A 26,025-nucleotide genomic window follows, 5' to 3' on the forward strand; every position below is an offset into this window, starting at 1 on the left:
TTCTTCCCCTCTTCAATTAGCTTTTCGGCTTTCTGCTTGGCATCCTGGGGCAAGTCCTTCACCAACTGCCCCAGTCCCTCCATGATTTGGTACATGTGTCTGTTTACCAGGGCGTTGGAATTAGCCATGCGCCAGTGGGTCGCGGCATTCCGTTCGATCCTTCTGCCCACCAGATCCATCCTTTTGCTCTCTTTATCCGGTGGCGGGCCCGAGGTAGTGGGTACGTTAGCCCTCCTCCTTGCTGTGGCCGTGATAATGGAGTCTGCGGAGACCGTGCCCTGAATGTAGGCCGGGTCCTTTGCGGCATGCTTGTACTTCTTCTCAGTTCTGGGAGTTACTGCCTTGCATGTTGCGGGCTCCCTGAAAGCTTCCTTCCCCTGAGCCAAGACGCTCTCGAGCATCGGGAGGAACTGGCTCCTCGTTTGTGTTGGGAGCAATGTTTCCAGAAGGAAGTCTGCTTTCTGCTTCTCTTCGTCGAGCTTGAGCTTGAAAGCTGCTGCGGCAGATTGTATCACCGCGTTGTAGGCCCCGATGTCGTCCGGCGGCGAGGGCCTCGAGGGGTAGGTGTCGACCACCTCCTCCGGGCTGTCGGTGTCGACATCGATGTAATCTACCTCCTGAAGGTCATAGGGCGCCGACTCTGTGTCTGTCCTGCCCTCATCTTCCTCCCCATAGCTGTAGCTCTCGTGGGGATTCTCGTACTCCTCCTGGTCGTCGAACACCTCGACGTCCTGGTCTTGCTCGGTGACTTCGGCGACCTCTTCTTCTTCCTCCTCGACCGCCTCCAGCACTGGTGGCTTGGTCTTGTGAGGGATCGTGAAGGCCTTCATCCTTGCGTCGAAATCTTTTTTCCGCTGCATGAAGTTCTCCATTTCTGCCTCGAGGCGCCTTCTTTTCTTTTCCATCTCGGCCGCGTGTTCCGCGTCGGATGGTTCCGCCGCTCTCTTCGACGGATGGCTCGTCGCCGTGCCTCTCGGAGTCGAAGTTTTCGACGTCGAACCGGATATCGGGTCTCCGGTCGTCGTCGACAGTTTCGGGTCTTTCTCCCTCGTCGATCGATCCTTTTCGGGGACGATTTTCGACGTCTTCTGCTGATCAGCAGCTCTCGGCGCCGGGGACTCCTTCTCTGAGGATCCGCTGGGCCTGGGAGTAGTCGCGGACGCCGCCTTTTTTGGCGTCGGCGCTTTCGGGGTCTTGCCCTCGATTTTTCGAGACTCAGAGTCTCTCGGGTTCTTGGGGGCCGAAGAGTCTCCTACCTTGTCAGAAGTCTTCGTGTAATCGGTCTCTACGACCGTGTAGCTGTCGTCTTCGGCGGCAGCGTTGTCTTCTTCCTCGGAGGACATCCCCAGCTCGTAGAGCGACGGGGTCGGGGCCTTCCCCTGCAGGGCGGCGTGTGCTACCCTCTGCCTCTCTCTCACACGAAGGGTCTTCGGGGTGAAGGCGGAACAGGCGTTGCAGTCTCCGCTTTCGTGGTCCACCGGTAGGCAAAGGTTGCATACCGGGTGCTGGTCCTTCTGCGCGTACTTGTGGTGGCAGTTACAGCAGAACTTGAACGGCGTGTTGTCCATCCTCGAGCGTCCAGGGCCTCTCTGGTCGCGTGTTCGTCGACGGTCGTCGAAGATCTGGATGGAAAACGCCTTATCTTTGCTTGTCTTTCGTCGGTGAAGTCCCCTGGAGTCTTCAGATGACTTCTCCTCGTCTTTTCTGTATTTTCTTTCTTCTTTCTCCAAAAATGTCTGGAGCCCAAACGGGAACGATCCAGACCCGACCGCGGAAAAAAAGAATCTGAAGATGGCGCCCAAGAGTGGGAGCTTCCGCAGGAAGCATGCCGACGTCACCGGAAATACACCCAAAGGGGGTGTGACGCCGACGCCCACCTGGGCAAAGAGAAAAAAAAAAAAAAAACAAAGAAAAGACTACGAATCCGGACCCAACCACAAGACCGCGGAATAATGCACAGCATAGTGAATCCAGAAAGATTCACGCTGCAAAACTACTATTCTGATCCATCCCTGTCCATCTTCACAGGCCTATGACATCACCTCCAACTCCTCCTTCCCAGCCCATCACTCTTGGCCCATCACTCTCAATTCATCCCTCCCGACCCATCACTATTACATCGCTCGGCGCCCATTACTCCAAGCCCATTACTCTTGACCCATCCCTCCCATCTCGTCACTCTTACTCCATCCCTCCCAGCCCATCACTATTACATCACTCGTAGCCCTTTACTTTTGGCCCATCACTCTTAGCCCATCCCTCCCATCTCATCACTCTTAATCCATCCCTCGCAGCCCATCGCCCTTAGCTCATCCTTCTCAGCTCCTCACTCTTGGCCCATCCCTCCCATCTCATCACTCTCACTCCATCCCTCACAGCCCATCACTCTTACATCACTCGTAGCCCATTCCTCCCAGCCCATCACTCTTGGCCTATCACTACGAGCCCATCGCCCTTAACCCATCCCTCCCAGCCCATTACTGTTCCCTCTCATCTCATCACTCTTATTCCATCCCTCCAAGCCCATACCTATTAGTCCATCCAGTCAGGCTTACTGCATCATCTCCAACTCACTGTTTCAATCTCCTCACTCTAGCCTCATCTGTCTCTGTGCCTCGCGCACAATCACTCGACGTCATCACCTGTATCACACCATAACCCAACATATCACTCTCTAGCCCTCACTCCCTAGTTCTCACCCCCAGTAATGCAAGCAGGATGCCATGGAACCCTTGATACTGCATCTGACTGGGGTCTCACTGAAATCACACTAAGGTTTCCAGCTCTACAGCCTCATGGGCGCTACACTCAGTAACGCCACACAATGCTCTACAGTCCATTAACACAATGGGCTCCACGCACGCTGATGCTACTATAGGCTCTACAGCACTGCACCCTTACAGGTTCCACATCAACTGACAAGACAGTACAGGCTCCCCGCCCGCCAACCTCACAGGCTCCACAACCACTGAGACCGAACTCAGCCTTCCTGAGTTTACATCTCATTGTTTCCCACTTTACGGACCGACTCACGGCATGAGCTCTATCTAGTATGGCTTCCTCAGGGACCCCACACTCACTGACTACCAATCTGAGCTCACTCCAGCACCACAGCCTCATTGACTCCTAAGTCACTGACACCAACCTGAGTATTTCCAAGTACTACACCTTCATGGGCCCGCTACTCACCGACACCAAGCGCGTCTCTCTACAGTGATAAGCTATCATGGATCCCAGAGTCGTTGAACCGAAGCTCAGCTTTAAGTGCTACAGCCTCATGGGGCCCGCGCTCACTAATGTCAAACTGATATTCTCCTAGTATCACAGCTTCAATCTCCCCACACTGACACCCTGCGGAACTCACCTGAAGCTCACTTCCATCCATTCCCTACAAACGCGTCATGGGCTGTGTACTCAATGACACCAAGTTGGGCTCCTCCCCCTTTATGAAAGTGTGAGTCCTCCCTACTCACTGGCACCAAGCTGAGCTCACCCCAGTATTTATGGTTCAAGGCCCCAATACTCTTTGGCACCACATACAATCCTGCCCTATACTACAGGCTTGTGGGCCTCAGCGTACCACCTCCACGGGAAGCACTGAAATGCCGCTCCTCTTGGGGGGACCGCCCATCGCTTACCTTCATCTCCGGCTGCTCCCTCACCTCGGTACCGTTCTCCGAGTAGTAGAATTCAGTGTAGTTCTTCCCCAGCAGTCCCCTACAACAGATGCGAAGGATAGTAGTTAGAGACCCCGCAGACAACAGGCACTGTCCCATTCTCTAACACTTGTGAGCCTGGTTTCTGTTCATCCATGTAAGATCTGCATTGTTGATAGTACAAAATAGCATCTTTATATGTTACCATCCCTTCCTCCCTGCTTCCCCCTTCACCCTGCCAATTTACCCATCAGCTGAAAACCCGTGTGAGAATCCCAGCCCAGCTCCCAGGCTTGATGGTAGGGACATGGAGTCAGCGTTTGGGATTCCTTGTGCACTGACTGAGATCTGGAGGTGCCCTCTTAAAGATGGCGCATGTTTTGATTAAACACCCTTTTAAACACTGGAAGAGCATGTTTGCAGTTCTCAGCCTCTGGTGAGCCTTAATTTAGAGGGTCATATTTACAATGAAGTAACGCAGTGCGGTGCTGCAAGCCAACTGGCTGCACCGCGTTACTTTTGGAACTAAAGGATACGTCATATTTACAACAATATGACATATCCCTGAGCTCTTCCCAGCCCTGGGGCAGAATGCAGCACACATAGAAATAGGAAACAAGCATTTGCAATGCAATAGGTCTCGCATTATGAAAGTTTGAGCTATTGGTATTGTAAATGACAAATATTTTATTTATGTGTTGGTTTTGAAACTAGCGATATTAATAGCTTTGTCATTTACAATGCCAATAGTTTTAACTTTCGCAAACGTGACACCTATAGCATTTGCAATGCAATATGTGTTGTATTTACATGACTTAGATGTATTAATATTACAAATAACAATGGCTTTTATTTTTTTTAATAATTAATACTTAAATAAAAGTTCTTGTTATTTATATTGGCAATAGCTTAAACTTTTGTAAATAACTTTTGGGAAGATTATGTTTAGTGTATTTTATTGTGATGAAAATCCAAGAACAGAAGTGAAATATTAACATCTTTTTGTGACATTTGTAATAAAGCTTGAAACATTGAGAGAACATATTAGAACCAGTTGTTGTTGAATGATTGCACAGAGTGATGCTGTGGCGTTCAGTGGTGCTGAGTGATGCTGTGGCCTTCAGTGGTGCTGAGTGATGCTGTGGCCTTAAGTGGTGCTGAGTGATGCTGTGGCCTTCAGTGGTGCTGAGTGATGCTGTGGCATTGAGTGGTGCTGAGTGATGCTGTGGCATTCAGTGGTGCTGTGGCATTGAGTGGTTCTGAGTGATGCTGTGGCATTGAGTGATGCTGTGGCATTGAGTGATGCGGTGGTATTGAGTGATGCTGTGACGTTGAGTGATGATGTGACGTCGAGTGATGCTGTGACGTTGAGTGATGCTGTGGCTTTGAGTGATGCTGTGGTGTTGAGGGATGCTGTGCGTTGAGTGGTGCTGTGGCGTTGAGTGGTGCTGTGGCGTTGAGTGGTGTTGTGGCATTGAGGGGTGCTGTGGCATTCTGTGGCACTGAGTGATTCTGTGGTGCTGAATGATGCTGTTGTGCTGAGTGATGCTGTGGTGTTGAGTGATGCTGTGGCATTGAATGGTGCTGTGGCGTTGAGTGGTGCTGTGGTGTTGAGTGGTGCTGTGGCATTGAGTGGTGCTGTGGCGTTGAGTGGTGCTGTGGCGTTGAGTGGTGCTGTGGCGTTGAGTGGTGCTGTGGTGTTGAGTGATGCTGTGGCATTGAGTGACGCTGTGGCGTTGAGTTGTGTTGTGGCATTGAGGGGTGCTGAGTGATTCTGTGGTGCTGAGTGATGCTGTGGCATTGATTGGTGCTGTGGCGTTGAGTGGTGATGTGGTGTTGAGTGGTGCTGTGGTGTTGAGTGGTGCTGTGGTGTTGAGTGGTGCTGTGGTGTTGCGTGGTGCTGTGGCGTTGATTGGTGCTGTAGCATTGAGTGATGCTGTGGCATTGAGTGGTGTTGTGGCATTGAGGGGTGCTGTGGCATTCTCTGGCACTGAGTGATTCTCTGGTGCTGAATGATGCTGTTGTGCTGAGTGATGCTGTGGCGTTGAATGGTGCTGTGGCGTTGAGTGGTGCTGTGGTGTTGAGTGATGCTGTGGCGTTGAGTGATGCTGTGGCGTTGAGTGATGCTGTGGCGTTGAGTGACGCTGTGGTGTTGAGTTGTGTTGTGGCATTGAGGGGTGCTGAGTGCTTCTGTGGTGCTGAGTGATGCTGTGGCGTTGAGTGGTGCTGTGGCGTTGAGTGGTGCTGTGGCGTTGAGTGGTGCTGTGGCGTTGAGTGGTGCTGTGGCGTTGAGTGGTGCTGTGGTGTTGAGTGGTGCTGTGGTATTGAGTGGTGCTGTGGTGTTGCGTGGTGCTGTGGCGTTGATTGGTGCTGTGGCGTTGAGTGATGCTGTGGCGTTGAGATCGAGCCAACAGGGGAAAAGGAGTTCAGGAGGTTATTATGAGAAGTTAACCAACACCTCTTACACCCAGACCTTCAAGTCATATTTGATCAGTAAGGCGATTAGACATTAGTGTGTTTATTCCAGTGTGTTTATTCCAGTATGGCTGCGTTTTTTTCAGTGTGTTTGTTAGCATGTGAGCCCTTCGGTGTTGTCCGTGGGTGGGGGTGGTTGGAGATGGTTGATAAGAAAGTAAAGTGGTGTTCACATCATCTAAAAATGTGGCCACTCATATTAGCGTGTGTCTGTGCAGCTCAGTGCCGCACGGAAAACGCTCGAGGGGGTAAAATACCGACAGCAGAGAGCTGTTAAGTGAAACAAGTCTTCACGGCTCAGTGCTGTTTGGGAGGTGGGAGGGGTAGTGATAGGGCTGAAAGCGCATTGCTTTGAGGTCATGGGGAGGCAGTAGTAAACGAGTGGGAGGGAAGCGCTGGCGAAGCGTCGCACTTCAAGAGCCTGGGGGGGGGGGGGCAGCGAGCGAGTGGAGCGCATTCCAATGAAGTCTGGTGCGATGGATGTGACGTGATCTTTTGTGACTCCAGCTGGATGCATTTGAGCACCTTATTAACGTCCTTGATGTTTTATCCCTAATTTTAAAAAGCTGTTAAAAGTGGTATTGTCTAAAAAGAATATGTGTAAACTGTGTTGAATGTGGCGTGAGCACTTGTGACTTTATTTGGAGCATTGTGTGCTAATAACGGAGCTGTGTAGTAGGGTAGGGTACAAATTTGTTCGCAATATTTAGAAATAAGTAAAAAGTGATCATTTAAATATATGTAACGTTTCGGCACGAAAATATCACCTGCTGGAAGTGGCATAAGCCCCTGGGACTTCCTCTGGAGCTCTTTGTGGCAATTTCCCTAGGGCCCTCGAAGGAAGGGTTTGCGCCGATGCATGGAGTTATTGCTATGGAAGCAAATTAGCATTTTGGTTTTGGAGCACTCCCTGCATGTTTATTCAAATAAAAGGGACGCATGCCCCTTTAGTATAATATCACTCATGGAAGGAAGGGAGCGCAACAGAGCTTCATATTAGCGTAGAGTGTAGCTTTTTCCGTTAAATTAAGAAATGGTCAAAAAGCGGTATTTTGTAAAAAGAAAACGTGTAGTGCGCTGGATGTGGCATGCTTCCTTGTGATTCCATCCAGGGCCCTCTGTGCTATTAATAACGCTCCCTATTAGCATAAAATGCAGCCTTGTTTGTGATATATAACAATGGGCAAAAAAAGTCTATTCCCAAATACTCCCCCCCCAACCCCCCCTCCCCCGGAGCTCTGTGTGGCAATTTCTCTGAGCCCTCCGTGCGCTGTTGCTGTAAATTTGGTTTCAGCTGTTTTAAAAGAGCAGGAAAGAAACGTTAGAGGCGCTGCATAGAGTTACTGCTAATGAAGCAAAATAGCATTTTGGTTTTGGAGCACTCCCTGCATGTTAATCGATATAAAAGGAACACGTGCACCATTTAATATAACATGTGAGAAATATTGTATTAAATAATATTGTATTATAATGGGGAGACGAGAAAAAAATGTGCTCTGGAAAGTGGTAGCTGCGCACACAAAAGTGAAACCAAATTTAAAATTACAATTCTATCATAGTGTAGTGTAGGAGTTTCAGCCAAATATAGAGCATGTCTGCGTGCAACCCTGGGAGGCGGGAGCCCAAGTAAGCTTTATATTAGCGTAGAGTGTAGCTTTTTCCGTAAGATTAAGAAATGGTAAAAAGTGGTATTTTGTAAAAACAGGACATGTAAAATGCGCTGGATGTGGCATGAGCCCCTGTGATTCCGTCTGAGCTGTGTGTGCTATATAAATGAAGCTCCCTATTAGTGACATGACAGTAGGCAATGTACTCAAAGCACAAGAATGTGGCGTAATGCCCAGAGCTGCAAGCGAAAAGCTAGAAAGCCAGGTACAAGTTAGAATGTCAGCTCACTATACTGTGACTGTGGGAGAATTAGTTAATGTTCCTGCGCCTTTGAGAAGGCAATGTGTTCTTGTACTATGCAACTAGCGCTCATGTAAAAGGTGCCACTGTTTTGGGTGGGAGTTCGCGCTATATGAAATCGCCCAGAAAACAAAACAAAACAAAACAAGCGATAACAGTCAGATACTAAATGCGCGCCGCTGCCGAGGCCTATGCAACTTGTCGCACGCAAAAGGGCTTTGGAGAAATCCCTGGCTTTGTCGACATCGGGCCTGCGTGCAGCAATTTGGATGCTTCATGCAGGCGCTTCGAATTTATTGGTATGTATTTGACTTTTACATCCAGTGATTGCCCAGGATTACACATCGTGGCGAAAAAGAAGGGTGGATTAAAAAGCATGTCTCCTACTGCCACCGTAGGAAAGCCACTAGATAGAAAGTGCACTAAAAATGAAGTATGTTGCCACAGTGAAGACGTGGGTTAAACGCTGCAGATATAGATGAAACGGGAAAAGGCATGGGCTTTGGAGAAATCCCTGGCTTTGTTGACATCTGGCCTGCGTGCAGCAATTCGGATGCTTCATGCGCGCTTCACGATAGCAATAACGTGTTTAGGCGCTTCGAGTTTATTGGTATGTATTTGACTTTTACATCCAGTGATTGCCCAGGATTACACATCGTGGCGAAAAAGCCGCGTGGATTAACAAGCATTAGCGGCAGCATTAGAAACGAAAATCGGCCGCGAAATGAAACCCTTTGAAGTAGCCAGGAAATGAAACCCTTTGAGGTAGCCAGGCTGAAAAACAAGTGAAATAGCGTAGGGACGGCTCAGGATCGGGGACGGAGTGGTGCCGAAGGGTGTGAAGGATGGGGGTGGGCGGGGAGCGTAGGGATGGCTCAGGCTCGGGCCGAAGTAATGACAAAGGGTGTGAAGGATGGGGTGGGCAGGGAGCGTAGGGACCATATGGAGAGGGAGGGGGGTGGCAGTGGGAGGGTGATTGATGGGCGGGCAGTGCTGGGGAAGCCTTTGATGTGGCCTGGCGGCCGTGGAGAAATGCTGCTGGCAGTGGGAAGGCTGGGCTGGGCATGCTCGTCCACGAGGAGTCACGTGACTCTCTCGTGCACTGTCCAAAATCCGCCAAATCCGCCTGTTAGGAAAGGAATTTTTTGGATTGACAACAATAGGTTCGAGTAAACTCGACCTAAAAACGAGGAGAAATAAAAGCATTTCTCCTCTTTGCACCTCTTTACGCCTCCCTTATGGAGGTGTAGGATTCTGACGCATTCCCAGGTTTACGAAACGTTGTAAATCTGGGAATGCAGCAGAATCCATGGGTGTTGCATGGGAACACCCAAAGCAGATCCCATGAAATGCCCCTTTCAAGCAAAGTGCTGCGTGAAAAGGGGCTGTATTTACACAAGCCATGAAAAGTCACGCAGGGTAGCTTTAGGTGTCCTTGTAAATATGGAGCACCACATTGCGCCACCGGCGGGGCAAGTGGCTTGTAAATATGTCCCAGAATTTTTTCATCAGCGTGAAGTAGAGAAGAAAGTGGTTAGTTTACTTGGGACTTTTGGAGGATATATCCCTAATCTAAAATCAATGGTAGAGCACATAAGGCACTTCGAGGCTAAGCACTGCACGGATAACTCCGCTAGCACCACTGTGTTTTTCAAGCGCAAGCTTTAAGAGAAGCACCGACGTACAGATAGGCATGCGGCCTCTGCTCCTATTCAGTCAACTTCTCTGCTTTCGCCACTCCTGCTGACTCCTCTGGTTCATGCCTTGGTGCCCCTCTGGTGTTCATCAGAATTTGACGAGGCTGTGGTCCAGACCAAGAATGTTGGAAGGAGTCAAGGCCCACCAACAAATTGCTGACATGACCGGCGTGAGCAGAGCCACGAGGTGATGAAGGACATGAAGGGATGGTCATCAGGTATTTCGACCATGAGTTCCTCAAAGAGTTTCTGACCAAGGCCCGGTCAAATTTTGGGTCTGATGAAGATCCGCCGTCTACATCACAATTGGTGATATTACTCCCGCTCCAAGTCCCATTTGTGCCTAATTAGTCCATTTGAAAATCATTGCTCGGAGAATGAGCCAGGAAAGAAGACTTTCAAAATTCCTTGTTAACATATGCCCTATTTCACAGATTTTAACAATCGCAGAATAACTTTCTTGGCCATCAAAACAGCTCAGTGCAAGACCTTGTTTACAGGTCCAGCAGATTTTCGGAATCGATTTATCAGTGTGCTGGCCAATCACCACAGGGGGTTTTTCAGGATGTAATTCTATTATAAGAGGGATTCTTTGGAAAACATTTTACAAACAATTTACTCATCATTCTAAAGTCCAGCATCTGGAGTTCTTTATTGCATTGCAAAGTGCAAGAGCCCAGGTGGGAGTGAGTCTTTCTTTTACATCTTTGATTCCAACAAGCATTCGACTTAATGTCAACAAGGCAAGATATTACAGGAGAATAACAAAGAGTGGCGTTGGGTTCCGCTGGATTGTTTTCTCCTCTTTGCATTTTACTAAAAACCTTAAAGAATCTTACTCTTGATTGGAACCATTATAGGCATCTTTCGGATAACTAACTTTTGTAAGAGAAAGTCATTCCACCAACCATGGTCCAAACAACAAATACCTCCTAACACTGATATATGTAGAAATGTTTTAGTAGACCTCGAGTGGAGGACTGGGTTCATGACTTGGGAACACTTGTCACCCATGAGAAATCGATAAAGCTTCACAGATGACCTTTTTGAAGCCGATGGAGATATTTGGATGGTGGTGACTACAAAGTAGGGGTCGATGACCTTCAGTTCACCTCGAAATTTCTGTTATAAATCACTCAGTATATCATGCCATGTTTTGTCACATGCAGATCAGGACTTACTTGTTCTTTTCCAGATGCAGGGTGTAGTGTCGCTCCTCGGCGCGGACAGTGTACTGCACGACATCCGGGTACCTGGCTTGGGACTCCTGAGAAAAAAAAACATAAGAGGTTTAAAACTATTTTCCAGCGTTCAGTGGCATAAGAAAAAAAAATATGTGTCCCTTCTGCAACCTGTAGTGAGGGCGACGACTGTTTTGGCACTTAGGCAGAATTGATGTGCCCACTGAAGAGTGAGGGGGAGAGCTGAATCGGAGTACTGTAGGGCCTAGGTTAAGGAGAGGACCTCTTTCTTAATGTCAGGAGTCACAGTAAGCCTCAATTTCAGATTTGCATTTGCATTTGAGAAAGAGGTGCTTGACAACTGCATCACGTACTACATCCGGGAAGACAAAATAGGAGAGTCCTGGTTGGAGATTGGATTGTCATAAATTAAAATACTGCATCATTTTTTTAAAGTGGAATGGTACAAGTATATCGTGTACTTGAGGCTACAAAAATACCATAACCAAAATAGCAATAAGGATAGGCAGAGGTTTACTGTAATTAACTTCACATATATGTACCTGGAGATATGTTTATGTTCAAGGTAAGTGGATGTGGAGTTAAGAATAGCAAATCTATACTCACTAATTTATATTTACCAATTTAAACTTACTTCCATAATGTTGCGGTCGTTGATGTTTTTACGATGAAATTGGTTATTTTAGACTGTATTCCGACACACAAGCTAAAAGGCAGGGCCTTCTAGAACAGGCACTTCCATCCCTCTCTACACCAAACTTTTTGCACTAATACACTTTTATATTATTTTTTGGCGCCACACAGCGAGGACTGTCTGAAAAAACACAACGTTCTTGTAAGAGATGCAAATATGTTGAGTGAAAAACAAAGGGAGAAAAAGAGAGAAAACTAGATGTGAAATGTCATTTAAGTCCATGTATGAACAAGGCCCCCAGGAAATGTGTAACTTTACTCCTACTATGTCTAATCTACTCAACCCCGCTGTAAAAGAATGTAATGTATCTATCCATTCCTATGATTTCATAGAACGTTATAGAAAACCTCTTTATTCATTTTAACACGCCTTTCAGTCTTTGTTTACTTTAGTTATCAGCCAGGAATCATTGAAGCAGCCCCAGAGCACATTTTAGAGTGCGTTCTTCTTGCATTTACTGTTTCAAGTATGTACTGATAAGGGGAAGGAGTAAAACCAGCGGCTTTAGGTGCTTTTCCCAATTTTTGTACAGTAAAATATTGGTCATGTCGGTAGAACAACGGCGAGGTATCAACCCTATATCGTAGACTGTAATATCAAATGGTTGTTGCCTGTTTGCCTGACCTCTTCATGGCAGCTTGAAGGGCCTCTTCTCTTATGCTTAGGCGCCTGTCCCTTCATCCTTTCCACCTCAGAGGCAGGGCGACAAAACTAAGAGAGGACCACGACTCTGTCCTGAAGCACCCCATTGAGGGTGCATGACGCACTCTGTGGCCCTCTCCCTTCCATAGCGTACTGCGCATCAGGAAAAACGCTTCAGCGCTTCGTAGGGTGTAAGCAGCGCTAGATCAATGAAATTACAATACAGAGGGAAAGGGTGGATAAAGGAAAAGAGAAGGCCTAGTACTGGGGAGAATCTATGACATTGTTCTGCATTCTGTCCATCAATTCTTTTTTTTGCATTCGTATAATTCTGCTCTGCCGGTAGAGTTAGCAGAGTTTTGCCCACTCTTCGGAGTTCCAACAAAATTCTGCCAACTGCTGCATGGTGGAGTTTTTTCTTATTCGTGACTTCCAGCCGTTAAGTTGGCGAGCGCAAGCAAGAATTTGGGCCTCTTAGCGTGTTTTTTGGGTGTTAGAACGCCTTCTGGTGAGATTTCTCAATGTGGGCAGTCGCAGCAGGTCAGGACTGTTTGCTTTGAGGAAGCTGTGCAAGCAGTACGACGTGCCAAATTCTGCCAGCTCGCGGAACTCCGCAGAATCTCGCTGAGGTTTTATGTAACTCCGCATAATTATGCAGAGTGAAATACTGCAAAGTTCTGCCCACACCAACTGGGAATGCCACTGATGTTAGAGAAAGGATAGAATCTTGAGCGATTAATTTAGAGTCTAGAGACCGAATAACCTGTAGGGCTAGTGCTGAGGCAGACACAGGTAAGGTGGGCACGTAGCCCCATGGCCTCTCAGAGGCATTAGCCCATTCACTAATTACCCAATGCGCCTTTAACGCAAGCCTGCCTCCGAGGAGTGCTACCCTGGCAGGATGGAGTATCGCTCCCTTACCAACTATCCTCAAACTTTTTTTTCTATCTGGTTTTGATACACAGACCCCGCTTGGTCTACCATGATGGGAGAGTCATTTCCTTGAAATACATACTGGGGCTAAGAAAATATTCTAATAGCAACTCATTCGAATACAGAGGCTGGCAGAGGCCCACTGGATGCTCTGAGCCATGTGCCTATCGCTCCATGGACCAGATCCAGGGATGACCACTTGCCCCCAGACTCGAACAACATATCAACAAACCAGAGCTGGGCAGCCAAGCCACACTTCCTTGAAACAAGGAACACGTTCTAAGAAACAGGTGAGGGACTTATCAGCTTGATCAAACCACAATGACGTCACTTCCTTCCATGAAATCGTGTCACACGCTTATCACATCCTGCCCTTTCATCTGGATGGCGGCACTTTGCATTCATAGTGAAACTGATTTGCTGCTCAGCTGGAAGGGAAAGACAATCTTCGTGTCTTCGCCTCCAGCTCAGCTCAGAGCCCAGGGGCGTGTTGTCCCATCTCTGCTTCCTTGGGCGGGTCAGATGAGGGCAGACCATGTGAAAGCAAAGGTTCTGGTCCGGCTCTTGGGCCCAATAACAAGAATTATTTCTCGGTCCCGGGCCCTTTGAATCCACACAATTTGGCGCCAGTGTCTATAAACGAAGGCTGGCGAGGAGGGAAGACAGGACCGATAGGTCGGGGCTGTGGAGTTAATGCCCGCCAGTTCAGAACATACTGGGCGGTCTGACTTCACAGCGGTGGTCCCTTTAAAAAATTTGTAGACATGGTGGTCTCTGATGGTCGAGTAGAGGCAAGGGGGAGATCGCCCCGGATCGCCCCAGTTATTCTTGGTGACCAGGGGGTGCATGCCTGCCAAGCGTCACGCAACACGTGTGACGCCCACGCATTTCAGTGCGGTGATCCGCATCCCCGCACTGAAATGAAATGTCACGCATCATGCTGCCAGGCGAACCAACACGGCGCGGCGCCGGTCACTGTGTGCCCGTCATAACAGTTTAGCACAGACTCGGCCTGCGCAGCTCTCAGCCGGCGCTCTAATGTATTGAGTACTGCACTGTTCTGCCTAGGAGAGCTGATGACAGCAGGGGGCCGGCCCGGGCTCAGTTCAGCCAATGATAAGCACCGACGTGTCTCCAGGGGGCCCGCTCAGATCATCCAGATGTCATGCAGTACTCCCGCGTCACGTCCGGCTGCCGCCAGGAACACAGGAAGTTAGTCGGCGGCGCGGGGGAATCTGAGTGAGCGTGCAGGCTCCTCAGTTGCTCACACTCACAGCCTCTCATCATGGCTGTTGGCACCAGGCCGGCCGGGCCGGCCGCAGGGGGGGGTCCGTCCCAACTGAGAGGTAGAGGCTTGGCTGGCTGCAGAGCGCACTGGTTTGCGGGCGGCAGGTGCACCGGAATCATGTGCTCGGCTGGCGGGCACAGGCAGCACTAGTCAGAGCGCACCTTCAGTCTGTTACAGTGGGGCTCAAATTATATCATCTATGGCTGCCCCCTGCCAGTAAATAATGATTTCCGACCCGGAGGGCCGGTCGAGGGATCGTGCTGGAGCCTGTGTCTGACGGGAGGTACAGGCAGAGTGAGGCTGCTGCTCATCGCAGCTGGACAGGTCTCTGCAGTACTAATGGGCCTCTTTTCGGTCTTGGTATACAGACTCAAGCCTTAAAAAAATGGAGTAAAGTCGAGACAACACCCTCAGAGAATCAAAGAGCAGCAGGACCACTAATGTCAGTCATGCGCAACAATTAAAAGTGCGGTCGTGACCAGTAAAAAACAGACCGGAGCAGGTGCCTCTGTGGAAGGAAGGTAGGCCCAAGAGAAGCGGGGAGTACAGAGGGTTGCTGGGATTTTTGGAACAGTTGAACTTACCCTGCGCAAGCTAAGGCTGAGTAAGAGCAGGTGCGTAGCCCTGTTTGCCAAAAAAAATTCATTTTTCATGACGGATATTTAAAGGTACGGTGACATTTTTCACAACTGTGTGAAAATGGCGCTTCATCTGTATTTGCAATTTGTAAAATGAATCAAAATTAACGTTTTCAGATCAAAACAAACAGTGCAACCTGGTGAGAGAGAGATGAGAGGGCTAGAGAGAGCGCATGAGAGAGGAGAGGGATAAAAAGAGGCAGAGACAGGAGAGGGATAAAAGGATAGAGAGAGTGTGCAAGAGGGGGGATGGATAAAGACAGGAGAGGGCTAGAGAGTGAGTGTGAGAGAAGAGAGGGATAAAACTAGACAGCGAGAGGAGAGGGATAAAAGGATAGAGAGGAGAGGGATAGAGAGAGAGCGTGCGAGAGGGGGAGAGGGATAAAAAGAGACAGGAGAGGGATAAAAGGATAGAGAGGAGAGGCATAAAAGGATAGAGAGGAGAGGGATAGAGAGAGTGAGCATGCGAGAGAGGGATAATGACAGGAGAGGGATAGAGAGCGAGCGCTTGAGAGAGAGGAGAGGGATAAAAAGAGACAGAGGAGAGGGATAAAAAGAGACAGGAGAGGGATGAAAGGATAGAGAGGAGAGGGAAAGAGAGAGATCATGTGAGGTGAGAGGGGAATAAAGACAGAGCAGAGGTCTAGAGAGTGAGCGCGTGAGAGAGGAGAGGGATAAAAGGATAGAGAGGCGAGGGATAGCGAGAGAGAGTGTGTGAGAGGGGAGAGGGATAAAAAGAGGAGAAGGATAAAGAGAGAGGAGAGGAATAAAGAAAGAGCGATAAAGAGAGGGAGAGAGCGAGGGGCAGGGATAAAGACAGGAGACGGATAGAGAGCGTGTGAGAGAGAGAGGAGAGGGATAGATAGAGCGAGAGCATCGTGGTCACACACAGAGGAAAGCTTGCATTGTGAGATATAGTTGCCGTAGTAGTTTATTCAAAAGTTTATTCAAAAGACTGACGTGTTTCGATTGGAACACTCTTTGTGGTGTTATTTCTGATATTTACATGTGTTGATCGTCTTCATTGCTTAATTTTGTCCGCAAGAAAGTGTCACTCATAGTCGTTGAAATGTCACTCATAATTACACTGAAATTATGAAAATGTCACACATGGCAATCTGAAACCTTGGCAGCTATGGGGGTGTCAACAATAACGTGGCTGAGTCTGGCTGGGTGAAAACTGCTTTGTTATTGTTGGAAATGCTACAGACAGGCTGGGGTCGTTCTGGGGTTACAGGCCAGGACCCCGGGTTAAAGGCCGGAGGTGGAAATTAGAATCAGCTGATGAAAATGTAGTTTACGGCAGCCAGCTCCATTCCTTGGGAAGCGAAGTGTCCTGCTTTCCGAAAACACAGCATTTATAAGAAGTGATGTCATGTGTCAGACAGCGCGTCAGCAGTTTATTTAATTTACAGCAGGGCAAGGAGCTCAGACATGGCTCGGATTGAGGCAGGCAGGCAGAAGCTGCACACAGACAGGGGCTGCTACAGGCAATCGGCCAAGGTCTGCTTCACGTAAACAGGCACGGCCGTCTACAAGCAAACAAAGGTAATCAGCTATGGGGACACTACAGACAAGGGGCAGCGTGGGGGGTCGGTTGCTGCACACAGGGACGGTGAGTCCTACAGACAAACATGTATTGGTTCCTACGGGCATGGGTGGCCGGAAGTGCTGGAGACAGCGGAGGAAATGGACTGCTACAGACAGGAAAGGTAGTGCTTAATTTGTAAGGAGGAAGGTCACTGCAGCTTGCGCCACCCGGTGCCCCTGCCAGAGCTGCCAGAGCTGCCAGTGACAGCATCAACACACTACTAATCATCACACACTTGAAGGTGTGACTATTCCAGGCCCCCAAAGCTATAAAACAGCATGGGTGTTAGGTATTGTCATTGTTACTGTGTATTGAATTGTTAAGCAGCTGTTGTGCTTGTCTCTGATTGCGACTGACAGCGCCACTGTGTGGCCGGCTGTTATAAGCGCCGGTGTTGACAATAAAGTGCTGGTGCCAAGCTCCGGAAAGCACCGGCTCAAATTAAGCACTGAAAGAGGCTGCTATGCTCAAGGGGTTCTGCAGGTGAAACTAGTATCAGTGTGGGAGGGGCTGCTACAGAGAAGGACTGCGACCTACAGCAGGGATATATGATCTATGTAGACAGGATCATACAGAGATGTTGTTACCGGTTGAAGCAGTTGCTCGAAGCACCACACACATTTATTTATTTATAGATGCTTTTATATACTGATGCGGACAGTCCTGGCTGTAATGCAGGTATCTTGCACCATGGCGCAGAGGTGGCTGCGCTGAATCTTGGCAGTCATGTGTGCCAGTGCTGCGCGCAGAAATTCACCATATATGTTAGTAATTATGGCACATTCATACTCTCTCCATTAGACACAGCACAGAAAGTTGTCTTGCTGCGTTGCGCCAAGTGTTGATGTCTTGGGCACCACTGAGCATGTTATATTTGTTTGGCCTTTGTTAGAGTACCCACAGTGCACCAATAAAGACACAGCACCACTGATGATGCAGCTCCTGGATGTGTGTGAGTTCAATTTCTTACAGAAGCTAAGAACTAAAGTATTTTGGGATTTGCAACAGTGTTAATGTGCTTGTCTACGAGCTTGTGGGGTTGTTCATATGCGAGCTGTTCGTTTTAACCCCTCCCATGCTCATGACGAGCTCATGACGAGCTGAGCTCGTCATAACGGCTCCAACGCTCGCACGCGGGGCTAACTCCCCCGCTGTGCTGAGCGTTCCAAAGAAATGGGTGTGGCCGCGACGAGCACAGCGGGGGAATTACCCCCGCGGCCAAGGGGTTAAAGAAGCGAACAACTAATTCTAACAAGGGGGTTGTATACAGAGGCTTGTTACAGGCAATGACTATCAGTGGCTAAAGCTGGTACAGTACAGCAGGAGTTACACTCGGTGGATGCAACTGCTACAAGCGGATACAGTCAGACAGGGGCTGCCACAGTCAGGAGCACTAGATACTACAATCAGACAGGGGCTGACATAGACAGAAGCACTAGATGCTACAGTCAGGCAGGGGCAAAAGATGATACAGACGGACAGGGGCTGCCACAGTCAGGAGCACTAGATGCTACAATCAGACAGGGGCTGACATAGACAGAAGCACTAGATGCTACAGTCAGGCAGGGGCAAAAGATGATACAGACGGACAGGGGCTGCCACAGTCAGGAGCACTAGATGCTACAATCAGACAGGGGCTGACATAGACAGAAGCACTAGATGCTACAGTCAGGCAGGGGCAAAAGATGATACAGACGGACAGGGGCTGCCACAGTCAGGAGCACTAGATGCTACAATCAGACAGGGGCTGACATAGACAGAAGCACTAGATGCTACAGTCAGGCAGGGGCAAAAGATGATACAGACGGACAGGGGCTGCCACAGTCAGGAGCACTAGATGCTACAATCAGACGGGACAGGCTGGCTACAGGGAGAAGAACACAATGTTGCAGTCACACGGGGCCGGTGCTGCCATAGGCAGAAGCAGAAGACGCTACATTCTGACAGGAACAGGGGCTGCTACAGGCAAAAGCAGAAGATGCTACAGTCAGACAGGGACAGGGGCTGCTACAGGCAAAAGATGATACAGTCAGACAGGGACTGCTGAAGGCAGGAGCACAAGGTGATAAAGACGGACAGAGGCTGCTACAGTCAAGAGCGCTAGCCAGTCAGTGACGGGCTAGCCACAGGCAGAAGCACATAATGCTTCAGTCAGACAGGGACAGGAGCTGCTACAGGCAAAAGATGCTACAGGCAGACAGAGACAGAGGCACAAGATGATACAGTCGGACAGGGGCTGCTACCACTAGGAGCGCTATACACTACAGTCTGACAGGGATGGGCTAGCCACAGGCAGAAGCACACAATGCTGCAGGCAGATGGGACTGGGACTGCAATAGGCAGAAGCACAAGACGCTACATTTCGACAGGGACAAGAGCTGCAACAGGCAAAAGATACTACAGTCAGACAGGGACAGGGGCACTAGATGATACAGTCAGACATTGACAGAGGCACAGGAATGTACAGTTGGATAGTGGCTGCTACAGCCAGTAGCACTAGTTGCTACAGTCAGAAGGGCAGGGACTGCTACAGAACAGGACCACAAGATGCTACAGTCACATAGGGTCATGATCTGCCACAGGCAGGGACATAGGAGGCTGCAGTTAGGCAGGGAGAGGGCTGCTACAGACAGATGCACAAGATGCTACAGACAGATTGTGGCACGAGCTGCAACAGGCAGCAACCCAAGATGCTACAGACAGGCATGAGCTGCTACAACACAGGGGCACAAGATGTTACAGCAAGACGGGCGGTGGTTACTACAGGATAGTGGCACTCAATCGTACAGTCAGATAGGGGCCAGGGCTGCCACAGGCAGGGACATAGTATGCTACATTTAGGCAGGGATAGGGGCTGCTAAAGGCAGTGGCACAAGATGCTACAGTCAGACAGGGAGAGGGACTGCTACAGGAAGAAGCACAAAATGATACGGTCAGGCAGGGTCTCCTACAGGACAGGAGAACTAGATTCTATATTTATCCGGGCAAGGGCTGCTACAAGATAGGGGCTGGGGCAGCCAAAGGCCAGTGGCAGCTCCTCTGCTAAGGCAGAAGAACGTTGCCCCAATGCGGGAAAAGGAAAATGACAATAGAGTATCGTTATTGTAATTTTATTTTTTCTATTGCCTGTGTGCAGTGTGGTGTGGGGCTGGTCAGAGCAAGGAAGGAGTGCTGTGCAGTTCCTAAGTGCGCATGAACTGTTTGACCGGCCCTCTTGGGGGTGAGTACCTTAATCCTGGTCACAACAGTGAGATGCTGGGGACAGGCTAGCGATGCGTCGATTTCGACCCTGCAGTCAAGGTGATGCATCGATTTTCTTCACACAGTGGCAGTGATGTATCGGGGCTGCTGAGCCAAGCGCTGGTTCTGAAGGCGATGCACAGGGTTAATCCATGCTGAAGGGGCGATGCTTCAATCTTCTCCACGCAGTGGCAGCAATACATTGGTTCTGAAGTAGTTGTTCCAGGTGTGATGTGGTGGTTGCAAGTGCGATCTACTCCCACAACCGGGCAATGGGATGGTTTTGCTACATGCAGACTGGATAGGCATTGATTTCTCAGGTACAATTATCTGGGTTCACTTCCAGGGAATCAGGCCAAGAGCAGGGGTAGACACTTTGAAAGCCCAGAGTCTCAAGCAACAAGAGGCAAGCCAACAAGCCCTTGGAGATCACTTCAGTTGCAAGGTACAGTCCAGCTCTACCTCAGCAGGGACAGAGAGCAGCAGGCAGCTGGGAAGCACAGCAGAAAAGCAGGTCTTCCAGATCATGAGTCTAGCAGAGTCTCAGTCCTTGATACAGCACAGCATTTCTTCTCACATAGTTCAGTTACATTTCCAGAAGTGTCTGATTTGGTGGGGTCAGAGACCCAGTACTTAAACCCAGTTGTGCCTTGGAAGTGGGGGCGACTTCAAGGAAGGCCCTTTGAAGCGCACACAGAGGTCCTTTCTTCTTAGTCCTGGCTCCAGACTATCAGTAGGGGTAATCAGCCCTTTGTGTAGGGACAGGGCACTCCCTATTCAGGTATAAGTGTCAGTCCCTCCCTCCCTTCCTGCCCAGGAAGAGGCATCAGAATACATATGAGTACACACCTAACCTTCCAGTGTTTATGGCTCCCTAGAGGGAATGCACAAAGTGTAGCTGTCACCCACCCCAGATATTTATTGGAGACAGGATGCAGGCACACAGAGCTGTAAGAGCAGAGAAATGTCCACTTTCTAAAAGTGAGGTTAGTGGGGGTGTGAGGAGCACACCAAATCTGTCAAATTATCAATCTTATCTATCGGTGCTGCAACTGTGTAGGTTTGTCACGCCTATGGTGAATATCAAGTTATGATGGAGCGGAGAATAAACACGCCGAATCTATGGTGCAGCGGCCTTTTATGAGCACCGACGGACGAAAATACAGGTCGACAGAGAATACCTTTGCAGGTTATTAGAACCATTCAAGATCAGATTAACAGGCTTCTGGTTATAGAAAACATTAGCTGATTGATCATAAACATACAAGAAACAGATCAGCCCCTGATGAAGGTACCAGTTGGTACCGAAAGGCATTGGGCAAGGAGTGAAAAATGTGAAATGTGATCAATGGTTATATTGTGGAAATACTGAAATCACTAAACAATGTATTGTATAAACTGCGATTGAAAGTGAACAAATGTACAAACAATGTATTCTGTTATGATAATTTTAACAAAATCAGATTATGAAAATAAATAACTGATAAACAATTGAATATAAGTAGTGAATGAGTAAAAATATTTAAGGTGTAGGATAACACCAAGTGCACAGTGCGCAACCAGATGGGTTTTCAACCCATCATAACTTGATATTCACTTTCTAAAAGTGGCATTACTACAATAGTAATGTTAAGTCCAACTTTACCAGTAAAGAGGATTTGGCATTACCATCCCAAAGATATAAAACACAACACAGCTACTCATTTTTAATCAGTAATTAAAGCTTAAAAGTGTACTAAGGAATTCTCAGAGTTAACCTCTGAGAGTAGTAGACCTCACAGTAGTGAAAAACGAAAAACGAATTTAGGTGCTTTTCACCACCAGTACATGCAAAACTCAAAAGTACATGACCTACCTTTTATTCAGATAGCACCCTGTCCTATGGGCTACCTGGTGCCTACCTCAGGGGTGACTTATGTACAATAAAAGGGGAGTTTAAGGCTTGACAAAGGATTTTAAATGTCAAGTCGAAGTGTAAAACTGCACACACAAACTCTGCAGTGGATGGCCTGAGACATGCTTAAAGGGCTACTTGTGTGGGTGGCACAATCAGTGCAGCAGGTCAACTAGTAGCATTTAATTTACAGGCCATGGGAATATGCTATACCACTTTACAAGGAACTTACCAGTAAATTAAATATGCCAATTGTGTATTCACCAATGTTAACATGTTTAGAGAAAAAGCACATGCACTTTAGCACTGGTCAGCAGTGGTAAAGTGCTCAGAGTCTGAAGGCCAACAAAACAAATAAGCAAAAAGAGGAGGTAAGCAGGCAAAAAGTTTGGGGGAAGACCACCCTAAGACTACCAGGTCTAACATGCATGTTTTATTGAACGGATATTATTAGTTTTCTACTGTGAGGTGTCTCTACAGTTAGCCACTGCTATGTGCCTGGAATTGTTGATGCACTGTCAGATGCCTCAGAGCACAGTCACTATTAGTTTCTGGAAGCACCGATTTACATTGAGATGTGTCATGTTTTGGTCACTCATGAGTGTTTGCAGTCCCTTGGTTCAGCGCAGTGTCTAAGGGGGCAGCGGCTGCTAGGTGTCGGGAAGTCCTGGTGCTCAGTGACACAACTTAGAGGTTGGTCAATGGTCATTGTTTGTAAGCACTAGTGTGTAGTGAGGTGCCACAGGTGTTGGTCAGGACACACTGGACACCAGTGAAGAGTCTGTTAGGTGTCTGGAACCCGTAGTGCACAGTGTGGTAGTTTTGGGGTTACCTACCTGTTCAGAGGGAGCCTCCCTCCTGTTGCGTCCTGTGTCCACACGTACTGGCACCACCGTCTCATACTGCTGCACATGCGCAAGGGGCTCCGGCTGGCTGACCGAAAGTTCTGGAAAAAAAGACAGATGAATCAGTCTGTATTACCAATGAAAGGCAGAAGACAACCTATATTGTTCCACTTTACTCACTGTCAGACGGGGATTTCACTGTACATTTTCCATTTACAAGGGAGTCATAAGACGAAGGGGGGACACAACGCTTTTAGACTCACAATATAACATATTGGAAAAAGAAACATACTTTGTTTCAGATCCATTTTACACACTTTTCAACATATGTGTACCCCCGATTCACAGATTAGAATGCCTCTTGATTTTCTGATTTACTTTGCTGAACAGAAACGTTTAATGCAATAATATTGTAATTTAATACGTAGCAGAAATTGACTTACTCTTGGCACTGAAGTAATAGGCACTTTTATTAACCAAGACAATGACAGGAAATAAGATGAACGTTTACTAATGGTAAAGTCGCTGGTACATTTTTTGTTAATCTAAGAACGCAGACCCATATTTATTGTGTGCTTTAATGAATGCTTGTTGGAAGTGGTGGGAAGAGCAGCCTCTATCAGCTGTTCTACCACAATATACTTTGCTCTGAAAAGATAACCCGAGTGCAAGGCCAAAGGGATTTGCATCAGGTAGCGTCAAAACCTGATTAAGAATGAAAAATAAGTGCATAGGTGTAAGAAAGGGGGGTCTCTAGTTGGCAATGGTTTGCACCTTTGTCCAAATAAGGACCCTTCCTTCTAGTCAGGATAAGCGGGATACACTACTGAATTAACCCCTGCTCACCCCCTTGGTAGCTTGGCATGAGCAGTCAGGCGTATCTCAGAGGCAGTGTGTAAAGCATTTGCACATAACCAACAGCAATACAGTGAAAACACTACAAGAGGACACCACACCAGTTTTAGAAAAATAACCAATATTTATCTGTGCCAACAAGACCAAAAATGATAAAATACGGTAATCAAAAATAGGCACTTTGCAAGTCTGACTTTAAAATGCAGTTCCTTAAGGGCCGGTAGTTCTGTCCGTGGCTACCGCGGTGCTGAAAATAGGGTCAAAAACTGGAGGCCAAGAAGAAAAAGGTCTGGGGTAAACCCACTGAAAAAGCCAAGTCTAACAATAGGACAAAAACAGTCCAAACATCCCTTGAAGTTCACACAAAGCCAGATCTACTAAATAAATTTGAGTACAAACTAGAGCTAAATGAAACTGGGCCCAGACAATGGGCAAGTGGGATATCATGTGATATTCCCACGAGAACTTTCTGTGCAAATATTTCACAATTTAGGAACGGGTGTTTAACTGCGCATAGATATCCATACTGTAGGGTGTCCCTGGAGTACAAATCTCATGGAAGACAATGCTTGCTTGCCATTGTCTGAAAGTATAAAAAATTGTGATAAAGGGAATGCCTCAATTATTCTAAGCTACACTCTGGCCTTATTTTGAACACCATGCTTCCTCAGTTTGGACCCTTATATGCAAATCAATCTTGACCCTCCCCAATTGGAACAGGCCAGCCCGAATGGCCAAGCAATGTCCTCCCTGAACCACAACACAAGCAACACAGGACCGGGTTAACCCTAGTTATGGGCTCATCAGGCTGGTACTGTTTGGGTCCAGTGTCACAGTGTGCATGGGGCCCTTGTCTGGGCATACCTGTACCACTTTGGATGGCATAATAAATATTCAAGAGAGTGTTAGAGGGAATGCCTGAATTAATCTCAACCACTGGTAATCACTCAGGCCACATCCCAGTCCATTGTTATTTTGCACACCATGCCACCTCCGTTTGTACCCAGCCAAATGCAACTCAGTCTGACCCTGCTCCAATCGGAACAGTTCAGCCGAATTGCTCTGTAGCACAATGCTTATCACACACAAACAGCTTGTTCATCACAAGCACTGACAATGTCATCAGTGGCATGCTATTCTTTGTAAATCAGGTGATGTGCAATATTATTAACCTTCGTGAAAAACACAGCTGTATATTTTCACACAGCGCTGCTCAAATTTGAGTAAATCTGGATCCAAGAATCAAAGGCTGAGCCTGCCTTGAATAGATTCATATCCAACACCTCCCAGTAAGATGTTGATATTGCATTTATGTTCTTCCTTCCATCATATTGTAACGTGCTCTGATATCCTTTGGGATCTTGTTCGCGCTATATAATACTTTATAAATAAACCAAACGCAGACCTCGGTAGCAGGCGCATTAGCTCATCTTACGAGGGAAGAAACACCTATTTTAGCAGAGGAGTTCTGAATAGACACCTTCTTCACACCACATATTCTGTAAGCGGTACCGTTACACTGCTGTTGCAACTGTTGATAATAAATTCAACACAGTATAAAAGTACCTCTCCATTTTTTTTATCTATTTACAAAGTTTTGTATAGCGGGAACATGACCCTAGAGGGTATCAGAGCACTTTACATTAGAGGAAGGCAGAATACAGTAGTAAGAACAGGAAATCGTTGCATATATGAACATAGCATAGTAAGACTGCTATCTATAGCGGATCAACAATGTAGTAACCGTACAACGTATCGGAGTAGTAGGCTGGTATATAGTCAATTAGACATAATGTGTTATCAATAGAACATAGGGTCATTAACTTAGGGCATAAACTTGTTCATTAGAAGAGTTTTCTCCATTGGCCTCAGAGGTAGAAAAGTGCTCTTTGTTCTGGTGGACTAATATTTCCAGTGCTGGGATCCGTGATTGACCCAAAGGTCGTTAGTTTAGTTATTTTATTTTATTTAGAGTGTTTTATAAAGTGCGCATTTTACCCTGGGGTATCAGAGCGCCGTACATAGGGTTGAATCAAACAAAATGAAAGGTAAAGACACAGATACCTCGAGAGTAAAGAGCCGCATTGGGCTTTTGCAACAAATATCATAATTATAAAACTGTCAGTCCATTCAAATTCTGTTTCTCATTGTAGCTCTAGCCACTTCGTGGTGGATATTAGCTGCTGCTCTGAAACTATTCCGCCCCGTGGGGCCTTATTTATGAGGCCGTGCGTCACTTTTACGCCGCCGGTGCGTCACTTTTTGTGACGCACCAGCAGCGTAAATAATGTGCCTTGTTGCACCATATTTACAAAGTGACGCATCCAGGTAGATGCGTCACTTTGTATACACCTGCGCCACATTATTCCTGCGCCAGGTATAATGTATGCAGCGGGGGCGTTCCCCCGCAAAAAGCCTCGTAGAAGTGACGCAGTGAAATCTATGAGATTTCGCTGCGTCACTTCTA

The 26,025-nt window shown here is 47.8% G+C and overlaps 1 protein-coding gene across 1 annotated transcript in view; it reads right to left on the reverse strand.

Moving 5' to 3' along the window:
* The window catches only part of ADAM8 (ADAM metallopeptidase domain 8), a 161,372-nt gene that overhangs the window by 127,748 nt on the left and 7,599 nt on the right, over nucleotides 1-26,025 (reverse strand). Inside the window, exons 2-4 of the mRNA XM_078640406.1 lie at nucleotides 22,695-22,804; nucleotides 10,918-11,003; nucleotides 3,639-3,717 (exon numbers count right to left, since the gene is read on the reverse strand). Of these exons, the coding sequence (XP_078496532.1) occupies nucleotides 3,639-3,717; nucleotides 10,918-11,003; nucleotides 22,695-22,804 (275 nt within the window). The remainder of the gene's footprint in view (nucleotides 1-3,638; nucleotides 3,718-10,917; nucleotides 11,004-22,694; nucleotides 22,805-26,025) is intronic.

The sequence above is a fragment of the Lissotriton helveticus genome, chromosome 5_1 (genome assembly GCF_964261635.1).
Source record: "Lissotriton helveticus chromosome 5_1, aLisHel1.1, whole genome shotgun sequence".
NCBI classification, from domain to species: Eukaryota; Metazoa; Chordata; class Amphibia; order Caudata; family Salamandridae; genus Lissotriton; species Lissotriton helveticus.